The following is a 19,707-nucleotide window of genomic DNA, read 5'->3' on the forward strand; positions in this document are numbered from 1 at the left end:
GGTTTTCTTGACTCCTGGCTTCCACTTGGGTTTAGCTGATGGGGGAGTATGGTCAGCAGATCAAGGAGGAGAAGGAGGAAGAGATTAAAATATTTATTTTCTTCTTCCCTGTGGGATTTCTTGTATTACTTTCTGCATCCTTCCATTAAAGGTCAAACTCCCTTCAAGTAGCCCTCTTCCTTTTAAGGTTGCTGACCTCTCCCTGGCCTTCTTTCACTGCAAGTGGATGGGGTTGGGCCCTGCCATTACCAATGTGGGGAACTATACTCTCATATGATTTCCTTACAGCCTCCCTGTGCTTTGTAAATAGTCAAACTTATTTCAAATTTGCCAAATTGAGTATACCACTGTTTTCTGTGGCAACCCTGACTCATAAGTATGCTTTAAAATATTTTCCATTCTTCTAAAGTGGATTAGCACTAGAATAAGGAAAAAAATATCCTGACAATTTCATGAGTTTATTCTATTGGCTGATGTGTAATTTTACTTTAAAGTAAATAAATGATGTGTGGTTTGAGCATTAAAGATACGTTTACTGAACACGCAGTATGGCACCACCCCTTGTTTTAAGTATTGTAGGGAATTCAAAAGTACATGAGACATGTGCAGTAATTTGAATATGAGACACTTGGTAATGAGTCTCATGTGAGAGGTACAAAGTGCTACAGAAGTTTGGAGGAGGGAGATTATTTTATCAAGACAACTCTGATTCTGTCTGCAGCAGAAAAGAAGGGAGACTCATAGTTTCCTGTGTTCCTGAGGAGACCTCTACTTTCCAGCCCTTGCTCACCTCATTATTCCATAATCTACCTCTGAAAGTAATATTAACTAATACTAGTTAAAGTTCACTATATATGCATGCCTATTCCAGAGTGGAAAACACCTATTAACTCATTGAACCCTTCCACCATCCCTGTGAAGCATGTTCTATGACTAAGCAGAGTTGGAGGGATGCCTGGGTGGCTCTGCGGTTGAGTGTCTGCCTTTGGCTCAGGGCATGCATGATCCTGGGGTTCCGGGATCGAATCCCACATCAGGCTCCCTGCATGGAACCTGCTTCTCCCTCTGCCTGTCTGTCTCTCTTTCTCTGTCTCTCATGAATGAATAAATAAAATCTTAAAAAAATAAATAAATAGAGTTGGAATTTATATTCAGTCTGGTTCCCTAGTCTAGGCTCTGAACTCCCCCCATCCATCACATTTATTCTATAATTAGAACTGATTATCCACCACTCTCAAAGAGATTATCAAAACTAATTCCATCAAGAGTGCAGCTCTTCCAGATGGTGGCTTTTAAGTATCATTCTTGTTCCTCAGTGGGGTTTCTGGTCCCCCAGCCCCATGTTACTTGTGCCAGTAGATTTTATCAACTGCTGTGGCTTCTGATTGCAGTCATACCTGTCAGACCCCTCATTCATTAAAGATTTTAGCTCCTTACATAATGTCTTTTTTCTACTAGTGTTAATCATTTCTGCCAATCTCGATATCCACATGGATAATCCACATGATTATCATAATATTAGATAATTTGGCCTTCTGAATTCCTTGACCTCTTAACCTCCAATAATTCTGCATTTTGTTTTGGACTTTTTATCAATAACAGTATCACCCCCTCAGAGGTCAAGTTCAGGTATCCTGTTCTCTGAGCACCTCCACTTCTCTCTTCCCAGCACATTCCCTCTAATTTCTGACTCTCAACAATTTTGGTATAACTGGAGGCTAAACTTCTTTGTTTTCCATCATCTTATCTGCGTTTTTCTCACCTTAGATCCATGGTCTGTTATAACCACTTCTTTTTAACTTCTGTTGTATTTTACCTTGATTAAAGCCAGCACTTGACTGCTTTGTACCTAAATAGCCAGAGGGAGCTGGAGGAAAACCTACAACTTCTATGACTGGTTTCACTGTAATACTTAATGACCATAGGCTTCCATACTGCTTGCTGTATTAGTAATTTACTCTCCCATTCTCCTTTAACTTGGAGAAACAGTCCCTTTTCAGTTTACTAACAAAACAAGCAAAAAAGAATTTTATACTTTCCTATCAAGAAATCTATAAGCCTGAACGTGCAGTTACTATTTAGTAGAATAATAACAGAAGCCAGTATTTCAGGAACTAAAATGTGAATGGGTCTCAACGAGACAGAGACTGTGACATTTTCTCAGATGTTTCCCTGGAACACTGTTTCTCTTAAATAAATGTTGCCTAATGATAGGATTAGTGACTACAAAATTTTGAGGAATACTGAAAACTATATGTAGTGTTTGTATATAAATGGAAAGGAAGTTTCCATCTTCTGGCCTAGATTTTACTAAAGCATTGGTTTTCAGACTTTGACCTATTTCCCAGTCACCCAAAGGACTTCTTGAGACACATGGCTGGGCAGCTGTCTCTTGAGATTCTGATTTCTTAGGTCTTAGATGGGTCCTGAAAGTTTACATTTATTTACAAGTTCTTAGGTAACACTGATGTTGCTGGTCCAGGGAATTGGGGAATATATTTTATTTTTTTTGTAAGATTTATTTACTTACTTTTAGAGACCGCATGTGCTGGGGGAGGGGCAGAGTAAGAGGGAGAGAGAAAATCGAACTGCTGAGCATAGAGCCTGACTTGGGACTCTATCCTCTGTTCCTGAGATCATGACCTGAACTGAAACCTAGAGTAGGATGCTTGACTGACTGAGCCACCCACGTGCCCCGGGGGAATGCATTTTGAGAGCCACTTCATTTAGGTATGAAGGTACAAATTCAACTGCCAAGAGTAGCCGTTATGGTTAGGATTTTGAGCAATATAGAAAATAGTTACTGTGGGTTAACATAGAAGTAAGAACTGACTAATGTCAAGTGACTGTGATAGTGAGAGAGGATGAATTTGTAGTGGACCAGAACAGCTAGGTTTTTTTGTTTGTTTTGTTTTGTTTTTTAAGATTTTATTTATTTATTCATGAGAGAGACACAGAGAGAGGCAGAGACGTAGAGGGAGAAGAGCAGGCTCCTTGAGGGGAGCCCAGTGTGGGACTGGATCCCAGGACTCAGGGACTACACCCTGAGCTGAAGGCAGACGCTCAACCACTCAGCCACCCCAGATGTCCCTAAAGCAGCTGATTTTTCCAGTCAGAGAGTAGGAGCAGAACTGTAGCAGTTTTACAGAATTTTGAGTGGCAGGGCCTACAGGGTGCTAATGTCAGCTGTCTATAAAGTTTACCATCAAGCACTTCATCTTTGCTTTGTATTACCATGATGAATGCCAAGACAGTAACTTAATGATCTCTCTTCAGCCCATCTCCTTTTTATTTATTTGTATATTTGTTATTTTTTCACTACCAGTTGATAATTTAAAATTTGCATATGGTAGTTAATGGAGATTCTTGGAATGCAAAGACTAAATGTTGTAAAGTGTCCTGAACTAATTGTGTCAGTTACAGTTAATAATTCTTTGATTTGGACAAATGATTACCATGTCTCTTGTTTTCTCATTTGGGAATTTTTAAGATAAAAGAATTAGAAATTTCCAATCATCCCTTTATACATGTAATTGTAAAGCCACAGATTCCTTCAAAATTACATTTTTGGAGAATCACTGGTCAGGTTTCTGACTGAGGAGAGTCCTGTGTGGTTCTTTTTAAGTTGCTAAATAGTTTTTGGAGAAACTGGCCCTCACGGGGTTGATAGTATTTCTGGCAATAAGTTGCGTCACCCTTTCTGGGAGTCTGCACTTTTTGGGCTTTGCCCAAGGTTGTGCCTTAGCCTAGGATTTAGGTGTGAGGCAGCTACACTGCCTCAGTGATGCTGTGTATAGTATCTGTACTGAGCTTGGAGTAGGAGGGAAGTATAAGAAAAGTTGTCTTGAAACATGCTTGAGGTACAGATAGAGGAAAAAGTCCTTCTTTTTTACTTACCCACTTCAGTGAGCAGGTAAGATTGATAGGTATGCTGCTGCCTTTCATTCTCTGATTCCTCAAATATTTATTTGACTTTTTGAAACAGGATACTGTGTTCTTTTCACAGTGTCATAAATATTTTTTTAAGATAATATGATTTTGGAAACTTATAGACTAGTTTCTGATAGCTTTACTGAGAAATAATCAATTGCAATAACTTGTGCATATTTAAAGTATATAATTTTGATGAATTTTGATGTATGTGAAGTCATCACTATAGTGACAAGACAACATGCATTTTCCTCAACCTGAAGAGTTTTTCGGTGCCCATTTGTAATGTGTGCGCTGATCTGCTTTCTATCACTATAGATAAGTTTATATTTTCTAAAATATAAATGAATGGAATCATACAGTCTGGCTTCTCAGCATAATTACTTTGAGGTTTATTCAATCAATAGTTTATTCCTCTTAATTGCTGAATAGTATCCTACTTGGATATTCCAAAGTTGATCCATTTAACCTGTTGATGAACATTTGCGCTGTTTCCATTTTGGAGTTATCTGTAAAGCTGCTGTGAACATATGTGCACAAACCTGGGTATGGATAGGTGTTTTTTGTTTTGTTTTGTTTTGTTTTTAGATTTATTTTTATTTATTTATGATAGACATAGAGAGAGAGAGAGGCAGAGACACAGGCAGAGAGAGAAGCAGGCTCCACGCTGGGAGCCCAACGCGGGACTCAATCCCGGGACTCCAGGATCGCACCCTGGGCCAAAGGCAGGCGCAAAACCACTGAGCCACCCAGGGATCCCCTGGATAGGTGTTTTTATTTTTGTTGGGTAAAACTTAGAAGTGGGATGACTTGATCATACGGTAGGTATATATTTAACTTTTAAGAAACTGTCAACAGTCATGCCAAGGTAGTTGTACCTTTTTAACATTCTTGAGAGTTCCAGTTGTTCTGTATTGTTACCAATACATGATATGGTTAATCTTTATTTTTAGCCATTTAGTGGTATCTATGAGTGTCTGTGTAGTGGAGTCTTGGTGTCATTTTAATTTTCTGCTTGACTAGGGATTTGGGGATGCATATTTGCAGTGTGTGTATCTTTTGTGAAGTGTGTGTTCAGTTGGACTATTCTGACAAGCTTTTTATAATTGAATTTTAAGAATTTTTAAATGTACTTTGGATTCACATTCTTTTAGGTTCTTAACACATTTTGCAAATACTTTTTATTAATTGGTGGCTTGCCTTTATACTTTTTAAGTTTTTTGAAGAGCAGTGGTTTAAAATTTTGAAATCCACCTTATCAGTTTTCTTTATGATTCTCTGCTCTTTGTGTTCTATTTGAGTTCTGCATCATTTCATGCCTGTAATTTTTCTAAAAAGTTACTTTTTAGCTGTTAGGGGAAAAGCATAGGAGGTAATTATAAAGCTAGAGTTGTATCTGCCTTGTATTTTTGTTATTGTTATTTTTATTTAAGCTCACATCATTTATGATTCTAGTAGTTTTCATTCAGGTGTTGTTGATTTATATTCTCTCTCTCTCTCTCTTTTTTGAGTAATCTCTACATCCAACATGGGACTTGAACTCATGACCCTGAGATCAAGAGTCACATGCTCTAGGAGTACTTGGGTCGCTCAGTTGGTTAAGCATCTGACTCTTGGTTTTGGCTCAGGTCATGGTCTCAGGATGGTTGAATTGAGTCCCACGTCATGCTCAGTGTTCAACGGGAGTCTGCTTAAGACTCTTTCACTCTCCCTCTGCTCTCCCTTGCCCCCATTTGTGTGCATGTATGCATGCACGCTCACTCTCGCTCCCAAATAAATAAATAAACCCAAAAAGAAGAAAAAAGAGTCATGTACTCTACTGACTGAACCAACCAGGCACCTCTTTTTGATTGATTTTTAAAATCTGTCAAAGATCCATGAAAATGCTGCTGGTCTAATTCCTCTGTTTTATGGGGTGAAGGAACTCTAAGGTTTATAAAGGTACATGACTTTGCTCAGGGTTTCCAGTGTGATCACTTCAAGACCAGCAAGTCCCAGATCCTCTTAAATCCCATTTCACTAGTTGTTCCCCTATGAAGTGTTATTTTTTATGATACTTTTGCTAAGATTTTATTGCATACTGGAATATATTAAAATAAATTTATTCATTTGGTGCTTCTTTGTGGTAAATATTCTCATTGAAAGCTGTGGTATTAAGTAGGTTAGCTTTTTGAAAGAATTCTAATTTTCCCTTAAAATTTAATTAAGTTAAGATGTTGAATTTAACACTTTTTTTTTTTTTAATTCTTTCCAAAGGTCTGTAAACAGATTTGGCTAGGATTATTTGATGATAGATCTTCAGCAATTCCAGACTTCAGGGATCCACAAAAAGTGAAAGAGTTCCTACAAGAAAAGTATGAAAAGAAAAGATGGTGAGTGAATAGTTTGTATTTAGAGCAAAGACTCCCAAATTCATATTAATTATGGGTAAGATTAATCTGACATAAAGAAGGAAGGATTAAAATTAGATAAATAGGAAATAAGGAACTAGGTATGTAGGTAGGTAGAGACTCATTATATCCCGGCATTTTTGTGCATTTGGTTTCTAAAAGTCTTGACTTCTATTTGAGTCACCTGTGCCTAAGAGTACCTTCCTTTTTCCTTATTCCCAGGTTTCCTACCCATTTTTGGAAAGCTAGAGGGATCCTCCTTTCAAATCCTTCTGTAGCCCTATAAGCTTCTCAAGACATTCTAGATTTATTCAGCCTCTTTCTTAAAATATTCATTCATTTAGCAAGAATTTAGCATCTTTTATATAGTATGCACTGTGCTAAAGCTCTTGTGGAGTAATCCATCCACTTAATTGCATTTTGCAGTAAGTCTTTGCTCAAAATATCCTCACTTCTCACCCAAGAAGTCATTTTACTACCTGGTTAGGATGAGAGCATTTATGCTCCCCTGACTAAATCCATCAGATGTTAATTTTTAAAAAGAAGTTAAAACAGGTTGGACTTACAGCTAGTAAAGCCTTTTAAAAAGCAGAGCAGGAAATATGTCTAAAGCTAGTGTTCAGCTACTTTGGAATCATCATTTTTAGCTATATGAACACTATTCAGTTTACTAAGACTCATTATTCACTGGTGTATTATTTCCTTCTCAGGGGCTTCAGAAAATTTAGGAGTCACAAATAGGGGGGACTAGATGAGGAGGAAATAATGGCTGCTTGTTTCCCTGAGGAGCTGTATTTTAACCCAGGGAATCCTTAGGGAGTACTTGCTGTGGTTCATGGGTGAGATATCTCTACCCTTCATTCAGTGAACACATTAGAAAGAATCAGCTTTGATTTATGTGCTCTACGAACCTTGGATTCTTACTGTTCTCTAGAGGAGACTACCTTCTGCAAGGCAGGATTAGCCAGAGCTAGGGCTACATTCAGTGGCACTAGATACGTTAGGTATGAATGCAGATAAAAAAGCATATTACGGTAATAGTAAAAACGTGGTGGCATAAATGATTCTCTTAAAATGAAGTGTATAATTATCCTTCTATTGTTTCAGGTCTTAATTTCCAAGACCTTGTATCCTGTAGTTAGACCTTTCTCCTTGGATAGCCAACGCCTAATTTTTTATTTTTTCGACAGCTTTACTAACTCAGAAAGTTAGTTTGAATAGAATTTAGCTAGGGTTTCAGATAGTTTATCTTCCGCTAGTGAAAGAAAGGTGTGCGTAAGAGTTGATAGATTTAAAACCATAGATTCCCTCCTTGCATTTATGATGGTAATAATAATAAAATTATTAATTCAGACCATAACCCAAAAAACTGTAAACCTCAAATAATTATAATTCATTTTACTTTTTCTGTCCTGAGAAAAACAATGTAGTAATGATAAAAATGATACAAATACACACTCGAACGGTGGGCACCTTGACAGAGTGACCCACATTCAGGCGGGCCAGACCCTGTGCATTTTGAACTCAGGCTGCTGCATATCTGTAATGAGAGAGCAGTGTGTGGTGGGTTTTTAAGATGACATAAGCACTGTGCAAGTATATTCTCCCTAAAGATCCTCACTGTACTTAAAACCTTGAGGCTATAGTCTTAGATCTGAAGGGGTTTTGAAATTGACCAGTTTTCATACTCACTTCCTGTGCTATACAAGCCTAACCCTTTTACTTTTAGTCAGATGAATGTTTGAATTATATAGTTTTATCTGGTTTTATCCTTTCATAAGACTTGACTGTACTCAAATATGGATATCATCAGTGAATACACCAGATTATGGTAAAACATAACTTCCTGTTTTCATTTTCATATTGCATCTGTCCCATTAATTGGGAAAGCAGTTGTGTTGTTATTATTATATAGTTTGATAATAGCTAACACTTATGTAGCTAATACACCTGTACTGGGAACTGTTCTAAGTACTTTACAAGTGTTAACTTGGTCATACTTCATAGCTGTATCTCCATTTTATAGATGAATAGTCAGAGGCACAAAGGGTTAAAGTAGTTTGCCCTGGGTTTTATAGCTGTTGAGTGGTAGAGCTGTGATTTGAACTCTGTCTCTAGAACACATAGATGCTCTCAACCACTGTTCTCTCTCCTAAGTCCTCCAAGTAATATGGGGGTGGAGAGTGGGGAGTAGGGTAGGGTGGGACAAAACCTAGAAATAGAACGAAGGCTCTTACATGATCCCAGCCCTAGAGATTAGCATTGGTGATGTTTGAGATTGTGTTCTTCCTGTCTCTCTTCCCTTTCTTTATTCTCTTCCTCTTACAAATCTTGTACTTACATGATAGAGATCAAACCTGAAAGACCTGTAAAGTCTTTGGGACATTTTTCCATGTCAGAACAAGAGTAGCTCTGTAGTATTCCCCTTTGAGTATATTTTTCTTGATAAATGTTTGATATGGGGCCAGTTTTTTTAAATTAGCTATGAAAACATGCATGTACATGTATCTGTGTTAATTATTCAATTAATCCCTAAAGAGAAGTTTCCGAAAGTTGTACTTCTGGGACACAGAGCAGACCTTTTTATGTATTTTATATATTTAATTATATATATATTTTAGTAACAAAATTTATAAAATTTATGCTCAGAGCAGATGTGAATATTTTAATTTGCATTTTTCTAAGGTTACAAATGTTTTCATTTCTGTGTCTTCATTTGTGAACTGTTTCTGCTTATTTAAAAATTGAGTTGTTGATCTTATTCTCCTAGATTTGTAATAGACCTTTATATTTTAGACTATTAACTGTAATGTAATAAATGTTTTTCGTTTCTTCTCTCTTCCCAAATGTTATTTATGATCTTATGATACTTTAGTTTATGAAAATTAGAGTTTTAACTGCTCATAGTAATGAATAACTATAGGTCCTCTGTTGTTAAAAAAAAAAGCAGTTACTATATTTTATTTATTTCTAAGAAAAATTATAATTGAAACAAGTTTTGTGGTTAGTCTTTAGTACCCTTGCTAAATGCGTATTTCAGTTAGGTGCAGTCTTATGCAATCAGTTCTAAGAGGGTTTTGAAATAAGATTAATGTTGAAATAATCTTGTAAAAAATGAGAATTAAGTTTATTATTTTTAAGCATAGTATTTGCTACATTTTTCTTAGGTAACTGTCTGCTTAATTTTTCATATGTTTTAGGTATGTCCCTCCAGAACAAGCCAAAGTGGTGGCATCAGTTCATGCATCTATTTCAGGGTCCTCTGCCAGTAGCACAAGCAGCACACCTGAGGTCAAACCACTGAAGTCTCTCTTAGGAGATTCAGCACCAGCTCTGCACTTAAATAAGGGCACACCTAGTCAGGTGAGTAGTCTCAAGTCTTTGTAGAAGCTTCTACTTAAGAAGGATAGTGAGTATCGTGAAATTGGGAATTCTTTAAGACTGTAGCATAAGTTTAAATGTCAATAGCATTCTATCCTAATGGTTTATAATATATTAAAGAATCTTGGTTAAGATGTGCATATTTTTGTTCTTTTTTGCTATTGTAAATTAGAGTTTCCTTGAATGTGCGCCATAGGTTTGTAAAGGTCTACAGGAAGGTTGTTAATAGTTAGCTATCGTATAACATACACTTAGTAAAACATGACTTTAACTCCTCAGTTAGAGCAGTATAGTCTCTGTGATGGACTTTTACAAGAAAGGATTTCTTGGCAGTAAAATTTTCTCCTTGCCTGATTGTGAAGCATGTTTATCATTGAAACACAACATACCTTATTTTAAAAAAATTAAACAGATGGAAGTCTTTTCATAAGTTGGCGTAAAAGTGTGTGTTTCTGTGCTTTATTACAGTTGATTGACCTGTGACACATTTGTTCTTCTCTGGCATTGCAATGTCTGTCCTACACAAGAATGCTTCTGAGGCATAGTACTATTTGAATTAAAACCTACCCTTTTTAATAATACACACTAGGGCATCTGAATAAAATTACTTAGTTTTCACAAGAGTTTTGAGTGAAAAATGAAAGGCTAAGTCAGTATATTGTACTCTTTCACATCATAAACAGCATGTGTTTTCTGCAAGTCTTATCATTGCTCTGTTAGCAGTAAGTCTGTCTTGTGTTTAAGGTATAACAACTGTTGTAATACAGTATTTCTTTGCTTTTGGCTTTGTACTTAGAATTGAGAGATAATGTGGGAATAGATGTTGAAAATTTGTGCTTTTTAAAAACTATCAAAGTATTCAAAACTACAAATAAAAGATTATGTGATCTGATCTTTAAACTGTGTTTTAAGCTTGGTGAATTGAAAATAATGTCATAAAAATGTAGCAGGTCTGACTGGAAACTCTTTATAGTTAATATGTGGTTTATAGTCCCCGGTTGTAGGTCGCTCTCAAGCGCAGCAGCAGGAAAAGAAGCAGTTTGACCTTTTAAGTGATCTTGGCTCAGACATCTTTGCTGCTCCAGCACCTCAGTCAACAGCTACAGCCAATTTTGCTAACTTTGCACATTTCAACAGTCATGCAGGTAAGTGTTTTTTCCAACAGCTTTTTTGGATGACATGTATATATAGCACCAAGAAACATCCATTCTCTTTTAAAACTTAAATATCAGTAAATATGTTGTTGAGGGAGTGGGCCCTCATAGCTGTTGAGTTGTAATATGTAGCCATGTAGTGCTTTTTTAATCACAGAAGAGATTATACTTAATGTCAGATACTGACATGACCTCTTTCCAAAGAAAAATGGGAAAAGACTTTTTAATATATTTTTTTTTTACTTTTTTAATATGGAAAATTGCACATACTCAGAAGTGACCAGTTAATATAACCCGTGTGTACTCATTGCTTATGACTAATCTGGTTTCATTTGTTATTCTACTCTTTTCCTCCTCTTACATTATTTTGAAGCAATTTTAGACATTCTAGCTTATTAAGATTTTACATATATCTATAAAACAAGAACTTTGTTAAATGTAACTACAGTAGTGTTATCACTCCGTAAATAATAGTAATAATATTTATTATTATTCATTAGTCACAATTTGGATTTTCTTTTATTTTTTCTTTTTTTATTTTTTTTTTTCAATTTGGATTTTCCATTCCAGTTCAGACAGACACACACGCACACAATTTATTCAGATAAGGTGTACACACTGTAGTTGTGAGATATATTACTTAGTCTGTGGGTTCTTCCTCCATTTCATTTTTCTCCTTTGTTATTCTTTTGTTGAAGAAATCAGGTTATTTGTCCTGTAGAGTTTTTTTACTTGATTTTAATCTGAATTTGTTGATTGCACCACTCTGAGGTCCCTTAACAGGTTCCCCTCTCCTCTTTATTCTCTGTAAATTGATGGTTGGATCTAGATTCGTGATCCATTACAGGTTCTTTCTTTGGAGGGGGGCAACCTGCTACTTACCCACTTAAGAGGCACATAATACCAATTGTTTCTGATTTGTAATGTGAGCTGTTGATGCTTTGTGCCTGGATACAGAATGTTGATACTCTAAATTTATCATTCCTTTATTTATGAGCTGAAATATTTCTTTAAAAATTTTTGATATCCAGTGGTATAATTAGCAGAGGAAAGTTAATACATGACTGATTCTATAACCAATCACATATCGGAATGAGTTGAATCCCCACTATATTTTAATGATGATCTGTTTTTTGTTTCATATCATTATGGATTCATAGATTTAACATTTGCTATATCTCAAATCTGTTGTCATCATTATCTTTATTTATGTTCAAATTATCCCATCTTTAGAGTAGCAAGCATCTTCAGGTTGGCTCTAAAAGATACAACTTCTTTTTTATTTCCAGATTTAACATGTTTGTTACAAAGAGTTTAATGCACTTTACCAAAAATTAGAAGTTGCAGAGTTTTGTTTTGAAAATGAATATATAAACCTTGCAGTTATCTAGATAATTGATTTAAAAATTGATTATGAAGTACAGATGTAATCATTTGTGTCTTTCTAATTATAGTAGTAAATAACTGTAATGGACAGTGAAATGGCATAATGTAGTGAAAAGAAATAGGCTTTGCAATCAGAATGAATTATTGTTTCTTGATGCCTCCTTCTACTTCTTAAATAAGGTATGATGTAAACGATCTAAACGCCTACATTGTATTTATACAATGGGAAATAATCTTTTGGATGCCAGTAAGCTTTGATGTGTATGTCATAGAAAGTTTACCTGTCTGCATTTGTGAATGGTTGAGTAAGCATCAAACCAAACGTAGAGCACTAAAACTAAGAATAGATTTAGTCATTTCGTAGCTGTTTTATTTGGTCATTTGAAACTTTGCTTTATATTTTTGCATGTATATATGAGGTATTAGTTAGCTAATGTTTTTTAATTGATTTGTTACAGATTTTTAAAATTTTAATTATATAATCAAGAAAAATTCAAGACTATCTTTCTAAAACTTGTATTTCACTGGTTTATGAGTATAACAGAAACTAGCACTTAGAGAATTGATTTCCTATTTGTATTTTAGAACTTATTTAACTTCTTTTCTCACCTGTAAGATTGTGATGTTACTCCTCCTTTTTCTTTCAATTTGAAGACCTGGCTTATAGTTGGATAATAATGGTATAAAGTATAACATATATAAATGTACACATCCAAAATGTACTGTTTAAGATGGTTTGAAAAATTATGGGAAAGCTGTGCTTCAGCCACATTTCTTTCTAGCAAGCATTAAAGGAACTTTTTGTTTTAAATATTAGTGAGAAAATAAATATTAAAGTATTTTCTAAGGGCATGCCACAGAAGCAAATTATGGTGTAATTTGTGTGTATGTGTGTTTGCTTTAAAAAGAGATCCTGTGATAAAGAGGATCTCTTTCTCAGCAGAGATTATACTGAGAAGAGTAAGAAATCAGGAAGCTTAAGATGTTGGGGCTGTGGTAAGTTTCCTTTCTCCTGTGTTAGCTGAACAGGGAAAAGTCCAGGAAACCTAGGGAGACTTCTTCCCCTTCACCCTTCAGATGGGCAGCTAGTCTCCTGTGACCAGACAGGTGCCCCAACTCTTTTTTTTCCCCACCTGTTGCTTTTGAATGCTAGCAAAAGGAGTTGAAGAATCCAAGAATGTAGAGTGAACCTTCTGTAATACATGAATAGTTTACATTTATCTCAGTTTTACACTTACTGAAATAGAATTTGAAATGACTGATAAGTAACTACCAAGATCTTTTATAAATTTTTAATTTACTTCATGTTTCTCTTGTGTTTTTGTCTTTTAATACAATTTGTGAGTATTCATTATTCAAGGAATTAGTGCCGTGTTCTTCCCTGTAGTGTCGTTAGCCAGACATCATTATACATATAGGTCATTGCAGCTCCGCAAGTTGCTTTGTACCATGATCCCACTCATAGTATCAATGACTCCTTTAAAATGCTCTTTGAGAATAGTAGCCCTTATTTAATTGTAGAATTTTTTTTTTTTAAAGAAAGAAAAGAAACCTGTAATTTTTATCAGATTGATAGAGATCTTAACTATTTTGTCTCTTTTCCACATGTGGTGGAAATAGTAGGAAAGATAAGTCTGTGAGGATAGAGTTTAATAACCACGTCAGTTAGGCCAGGTTGCCTAAGAGGAGTAGTTTTTTAGCCTAAAGTTCTTGTTTACAAATGCAAACTCAAGTCACCTTTTTTTTTTTTTTTTTTGCTTTTTTCAAACATGATTTGATTCCGGGTGAAAAAAATATATACACATGCTACAAGAAGAAGCTTGTAAAATTATTTATTTCCTCTTTTTCCATTCTATATATTTTTTGCCAGCCTTTACAGGAACCCTGAATCTTTATTTTTCCATATATGGTTCATAAATATAAAGTCATTGATAGCTAAGTTGTTACCCTGAAATTTTCATGTTTTTTTTTTTATTTATTTGAGAGAGAGCAAGCGACTGTGTGCGTGAGTACAGTAAGTGGAAGGAGGGACAGAGGGAGAGCATCTTCCAGCAGACTCCCTCAAGAGATCATGACTGAGCCAAAACCTAAGAGTTGAACACTCAACTAATTGAGTCACCCAGGCACCCCCTAATTAAGAAAAACTTTTTAAGGTGAAAATTTTCTCCTATACAAATTGATATCACAGATGGAACTTTTAATAGCAAATGATGATTATATAGATATGCCAGTCTACTTAGCATTATTTTATAAGGAAACCTGTTATATTTTGCAGATAGTTTAGTGACTTAAAAGCCAGATGTCTTCACCCTTCACCCAAACATCCTGGCTGAGATGGTACGTAAGGAAGTGTATCAGTGGTGGGATTATTACTGTGTTCAGGAAAAGTCATCTTCTACAGAAGTACTTATGCAGTTAGAAACATAATTACCTTACAGAATTTCATAGTTATTTTGCTTGGTAATAAGCTTACCACAAACTTATAACTATAAACTGTCATTGATTTTTGTTACGCCTTGTACTAGGGATGTTAAACTTTATTGTCTTGCCACCCAGTTAACATAAGTGAGTAGTATAATGCATTGTGGAGGGAACTACATGCAAAGGGGGATGTTCTAACCCCCTGTTGCCACATGGACATATGGGTTCGAGATTACCAGACACACTGATTTTCTTTTAAAGAGAAGCAAGAAGGCTTTTTTATTTAGTGTGAAATGTTCTCTTTAAATGTTGGGATTGATGGAAAAGAATTTAAATATGTAGGTGAAACAAGGTGTATTTGTCAGCTGAATTTGATGAAGGCAGTTTCTGTCTCTGGTCTCTATGTTTAATCTTCCTTTTTCATGTGTACCTGTATCTCCCTGGAGATGAAAGAAAATTCTCAGCAAGATTCAGGCTCATTAACTTAGTGACTTAAATTCTTAAATTGAGATTTCTTTGTACTTTTTGAAATAAGATTATTTAAAAAGCATCCTTACTAAGGTTTTGTTACATTCTGTTTAGTTTATATTTCTTTTTATAGAGATTGCTTGAGGTTCTAGATAGTAATTTCTGTATTATTGAATTTATTAGTGTTTAATTTCCAAAATTGTGGTTTCTAAAATTTCATTCTACATTACTTATCAATTTTAAAAGTCACTATAACCAATTGTTGAAGACACTGAGTAGATTCAATGTCTCCATATAAAAACTGAAAGAAATATTACAAAGTTGGTTTGCTGTAATGAATAGATATTTGATTAATGTGTTTGGTGCTCTGGTTGGAAAACACCAGTGTTTATAAATGTGATAAAATAGACTTTACTAACTAAATGGGTTACATTGAACTGATTTATTTCCTGATGGTGCTTGAAACATGTTAAGTGTATATTTTCTCCAAATGGTCTAAATGTAAGTTAAATGTAGAATATTTATTATTATAGAGTACATATTCACATATATTTGAGGTTGTAAGTAATAAACCAGTTTAGGGACCTAATCTCTTTTTCTCCAAGGGATAGATGCATTTCATTTATTCTCAAATGTACAACTAAATTGTTCAAAAAACTGAGAACTTGTCTTTTGAAATATAACCCACTCTAAATTTGACGACTTCTTGTACCATATTCTCTTATTTTGTTTTCCAGTAAATATTTGACTATATAAACTTATTTTGTCTTTTAGTGGAATTTTCCTCTTTTGGGCCGAGGATTCTGAAGTTCTTAAATATTTATTCCTGTTGCCTTATAAATTGTAGAGTCATACTGCTGGATTTGCAAGTATAGGCCTTTTTTTTTTTTTTTTTCTTCTTCTTCTTCTTCTTTGCTAGTGAAAAAACTGATAACGCCAAAACAATTGAGGGACTTGTCCAAGGCTGTGTATGGTGTTTATGTTAGGATGGAATTCTCTGATTATTTTGGATTCTCTTTTCACTAAACTTACTTGATTATTACTAAATGGTAACTGTGTTTTTAAACTTATTTTTATTATTTATACTTGTGTCAATATTTCTTCCAAAATATTTTTCAATATATTGATCTTTTATTATTTATTAGTATATCTTTCATTGTGTTTATTTTGGGGGAAGGTAAAAAAAATCTCAGCTTATAAAGAAATTGAATTTTATTATGTTAGGTAAAAACAATAACAAAAGATTTCAGAGTATCCAGAAAAAATACAGAATTTCTTTTGTTAAGCAATAAGCAGCCTTTTAATTTAGATACCTCCGTGTAATATTTGAGAGCTAAGACAACCAACCATGTTTAAAAAAGGTTTTCAAGAACAAAGCGTGAGCAGTGATATGTATACATAGGATAACACTTCCCACCTGTCAGAAGTGCTAGATGTGGGGACGTAGGAAAAGAAGTGTCACAGGAGTCTAGTAAAAGGAGGTCTACTTTATAGGTGTGTTCCCCCCCCCCCTACAGTCATGCCCTTTCAGCTATACACAAAACAGTGATTACGTAAAATGTAAATTTTCCTGATTATCTTCCTAGAATAATGTTTTACTTTGTTAGTGGAAAAATTCCTTATTTAGTAACATTTTTTGGTTTGTATATAGTTAATACATATTTATTGCAAAAGCTTAGTAAACTCAGGCAATGGAGAAAATGATACTAATCTGAAAACTCACTGCTTTGAGTTAATGAAAATGCAGATTTTCTATGCACATGATACCATGCTAACAAAATTGGCAGATGAAAATGTATTTGGAATTTATTAACCTCTTTATTTTATTTGTCATAAGCATTTTTGAATGGACTACGTATTTTACGTAATTTTTTTAAATGACTGCCTTATATTTCTTTGTATGATGTTTCCTAGTGATTCCTCATTGCTGGCCATTTGAGGTTTAAATTTTTTTCATTATTATAAGACACAAGTTATTTAGCTGTTGGATATAATACTCATTTACAAGATTATTTCTTTTTTTTAAGGTTTTATTTATTTAAGAGAGAGAGAGAGGGCATGCACACATGAACGGGGTCAGGTGGGGGTTTTGGGGGGGTGGCGCAGAAGAAGAGGGAGAAGCAGACTCCCTGTTGAGCAGGGAGCCTGATTTGGGGCTTGATCCCAGGACCCTGAAATCACCATCTGAGCCAAAGGCAGACGCTTAACCTACTGAGCCACCCAGGCGCCCCTACAAGATTATTTCTTTACAGAATTTCCTTGAAGTAGAATTCCCTGCAAGGATTTAAAGCCGCTGACTTAACTATGTTGATGGCATTTGACCTTTATCTTTTGGGCATGCTTTTCATTCTTCCCACTTAGCATTCCCTTTGCTGCATACCAGCCACTTCCCATCATAGTCTCTCTAATAAAAAAGATAGCATCCATTTTAGCCTTTTTTAAAAAAATCTTTTGAATTGTTTTATTTAGATACATAGTTTAAGTTTAGAGAAGTCTAAAAATTTGCTCTTATGTTGATGATCAGTGAGAAAATACCAGTTGGTCGTTTTCAAGGAGTCTGAAGTACACTAATGTTTTAAATGTTACTGTTTTCATCATTTCTCAAATTTTAGTATGTATGAAAAATGGCGGCTTCTAATAGAATGTGAATATCTTTGATCTGTTTGGCAATCATGTCCTTGTACACTACTTTTTTTTTTTTTTCATTTTTATATGCCATGGTGTAAAATAGCTGTAAACTTAGAAAAAAAAAAACCCAAGAGAATATTAATGGAATTTCACCTTCTTTGTATCATTATTTTGGATTTACATAGTTGATGAATCACTTACTACCATCTTAAATCTGAATTTTCCAGGATGTAATCTATATCCTACAACCCTGTTTGCTTTACTGTAGCTCACTTAATGCTCTTAGTGTTTCCTTTAATAGAGTCACTTGTAAAGTACTATTCTGGAGGTTATTCAAAGGGTATTGAGTACACATTTATCATTGTAAAAGTGTTTGGGGAAATTTTTGGATACTTTTTAATGAATTGCTTGAAACTGGGTTAAATAAACATTGGTATGATTTAAAATTTGATTTCTAAATGAATTCTCTTCAAAGTGTGTTGTGAGACAGACACTTTTCATAAACTTCTTAAATTCATTTGTCATATTTTTCGTTTATAATTTTCATATTCATTAACATATATTGTTCCTTACCATTTACAGCTCAGAATTCTGCAAATGCAGATTTTGCAAACTTTGATGCATTTGGACAGTCTAGTGCTTCGAGTAATTTTGGAGGTTTCCCCACAGCGAGTCACTCTCCTTTTCAGCCCCAAACTACAGGTAGAGCTTCTCTGGCATTATGCTTCAATGTTTACTCTAAAACACAAAACACTCTCTAGATGTAGTTTGAAAAATTATTCTATTAACTTAAATTCTATAATTATTTGATTTTCAAATAGTTCTATCTTATAAAGCTCTGGGGAAACCTGAAATCTTTATTTTTGTCTGTGTTCATCTGTGTTTTTTTAAACTCTTTGATGTGTTGTCTAATCCAAAGGGTTTTCCATTTCCTGCATATGAATCTTCCTTAAATTTCTTATGCACAGGAGCTTTACAGTGCTAAAAATGTGTTAGGTTGACAGAGCACATTGATTTAGGCTCTGAATAAAGGAAGCTAATGACTCGCTTCCATAGAAATAAAAATATAAGTAATTTTCAAGGCAGGAAGCTTGAGAAGATAAATACTAGTACTCAAAAGGAGATCATGGAACACTTGATTGGACTGGAAACAGTTTTCAGTGCAGGAATTGGTCTTTAAACATGAGTGCTCTCCCATAAACTGTATTGTTTTCAGAATCTCACTGAACCCTCGTTTAGATCTTTGGCTGATTATTTTTCTTTCAACTTTTAACTCTGTGTGTTGTCTTAAAGCCTTTTCTTTCAATTTTCTTTTTTTTTCTTCTTTAAATTCCATCATTCACATAATTTCTGGCTGTCCAGCATTTAGAATGCTTTCATCTAGCTGCAGTTTTGGTGAATTTACTTCCGCTTTTCCTCTCCAGGCTTCCAACAGTAAGTTCTGTTGTCAAGTAGGCATCTTTTACTAATTTGTATGTTTTTTGTTGTTTCATGGATTTTTCAATTATAGAATGCTATTCATCTTCTAATGATAATCATTCTGAAATTCTCACTTTTATTCTCTCCACTGTTAACTAAACTCAGAGAACACAATAGTATACAAAAAGTTTATTTAATAGTTTAGTTTTTAATAATTTGAAGTAAACTTCATCATACAAATGTTGAAAGCTTAGTATTATTATGTACTTTGTTCAACAGCTACTTGTAACAGATCACAATCTTAAATACCAACACACATTACTTAGTTTTAATTCAAAAGGACTGGAGTTTAATTCCTAAAAAAATTTTTATCAGTATATATTTTAGAATGTCTATAATACTAATTGATGGGAAAGTGTGTTCTCTTTTTTAAAATAGGACTGAATCTTTCTGCTTTTTAAAATACCTGTAATTGTGTTTTATTATCACTTAATATATAATTATATGATATACTATTTTTGTAGCATCAA

The 19,707-nt window shown here is 34.4% G+C and overlaps 1 protein-coding gene across 8 annotated transcripts in view; it reads left to right on the forward strand.

Moving 5' to 3' along the window:
• Window positions 1-19,707, forward strand: part of AGFG1 (ArfGAP with FG repeats 1) — a 79,392-nt gene that overhangs the window by 38,430 nt on the left and 21,255 nt on the right. For 4 of the 8 annotated variants that reach the window (XM_038574020.1, XM_038574021.1, XM_038574025.1 and 1 more), the window contains exons 3-7: window positions 6,187-6,302; window positions 9,521-9,683; window positions 10,693-10,846; window positions 18,341-18,460; window positions 19,121-19,192. In XM_038574020.1, coding sequence (XP_038429948.1) covers window positions 6,187-6,302; window positions 9,521-9,683; window positions 10,693-10,846; window positions 18,341-18,460; window positions 19,121-19,192 — 625 coding nt within the window. The remainder of the gene's footprint in view (window positions 1-6,186; window positions 6,303-9,520; window positions 9,684-10,692; window positions 10,847-18,340; window positions 18,461-19,120; window positions 19,193-19,707) is intronic. The other 4 variants (XM_038574022.1, XM_038574024.1, XM_038574026.1 and 1 more) reach the window with 2 other exon arrangements.

Source organism: Canis lupus, chromosome 25, assembly GCF_011100685.1.
Source record: "Canis lupus familiaris isolate Mischka breed German Shepherd chromosome 25, alternate assembly UU_Cfam_GSD_1.0, whole genome shotgun sequence".
Classification (NCBI taxonomy): domain Eukaryota; kingdom Metazoa; phylum Chordata; class Mammalia; order Carnivora; family Canidae; genus Canis; species Canis lupus.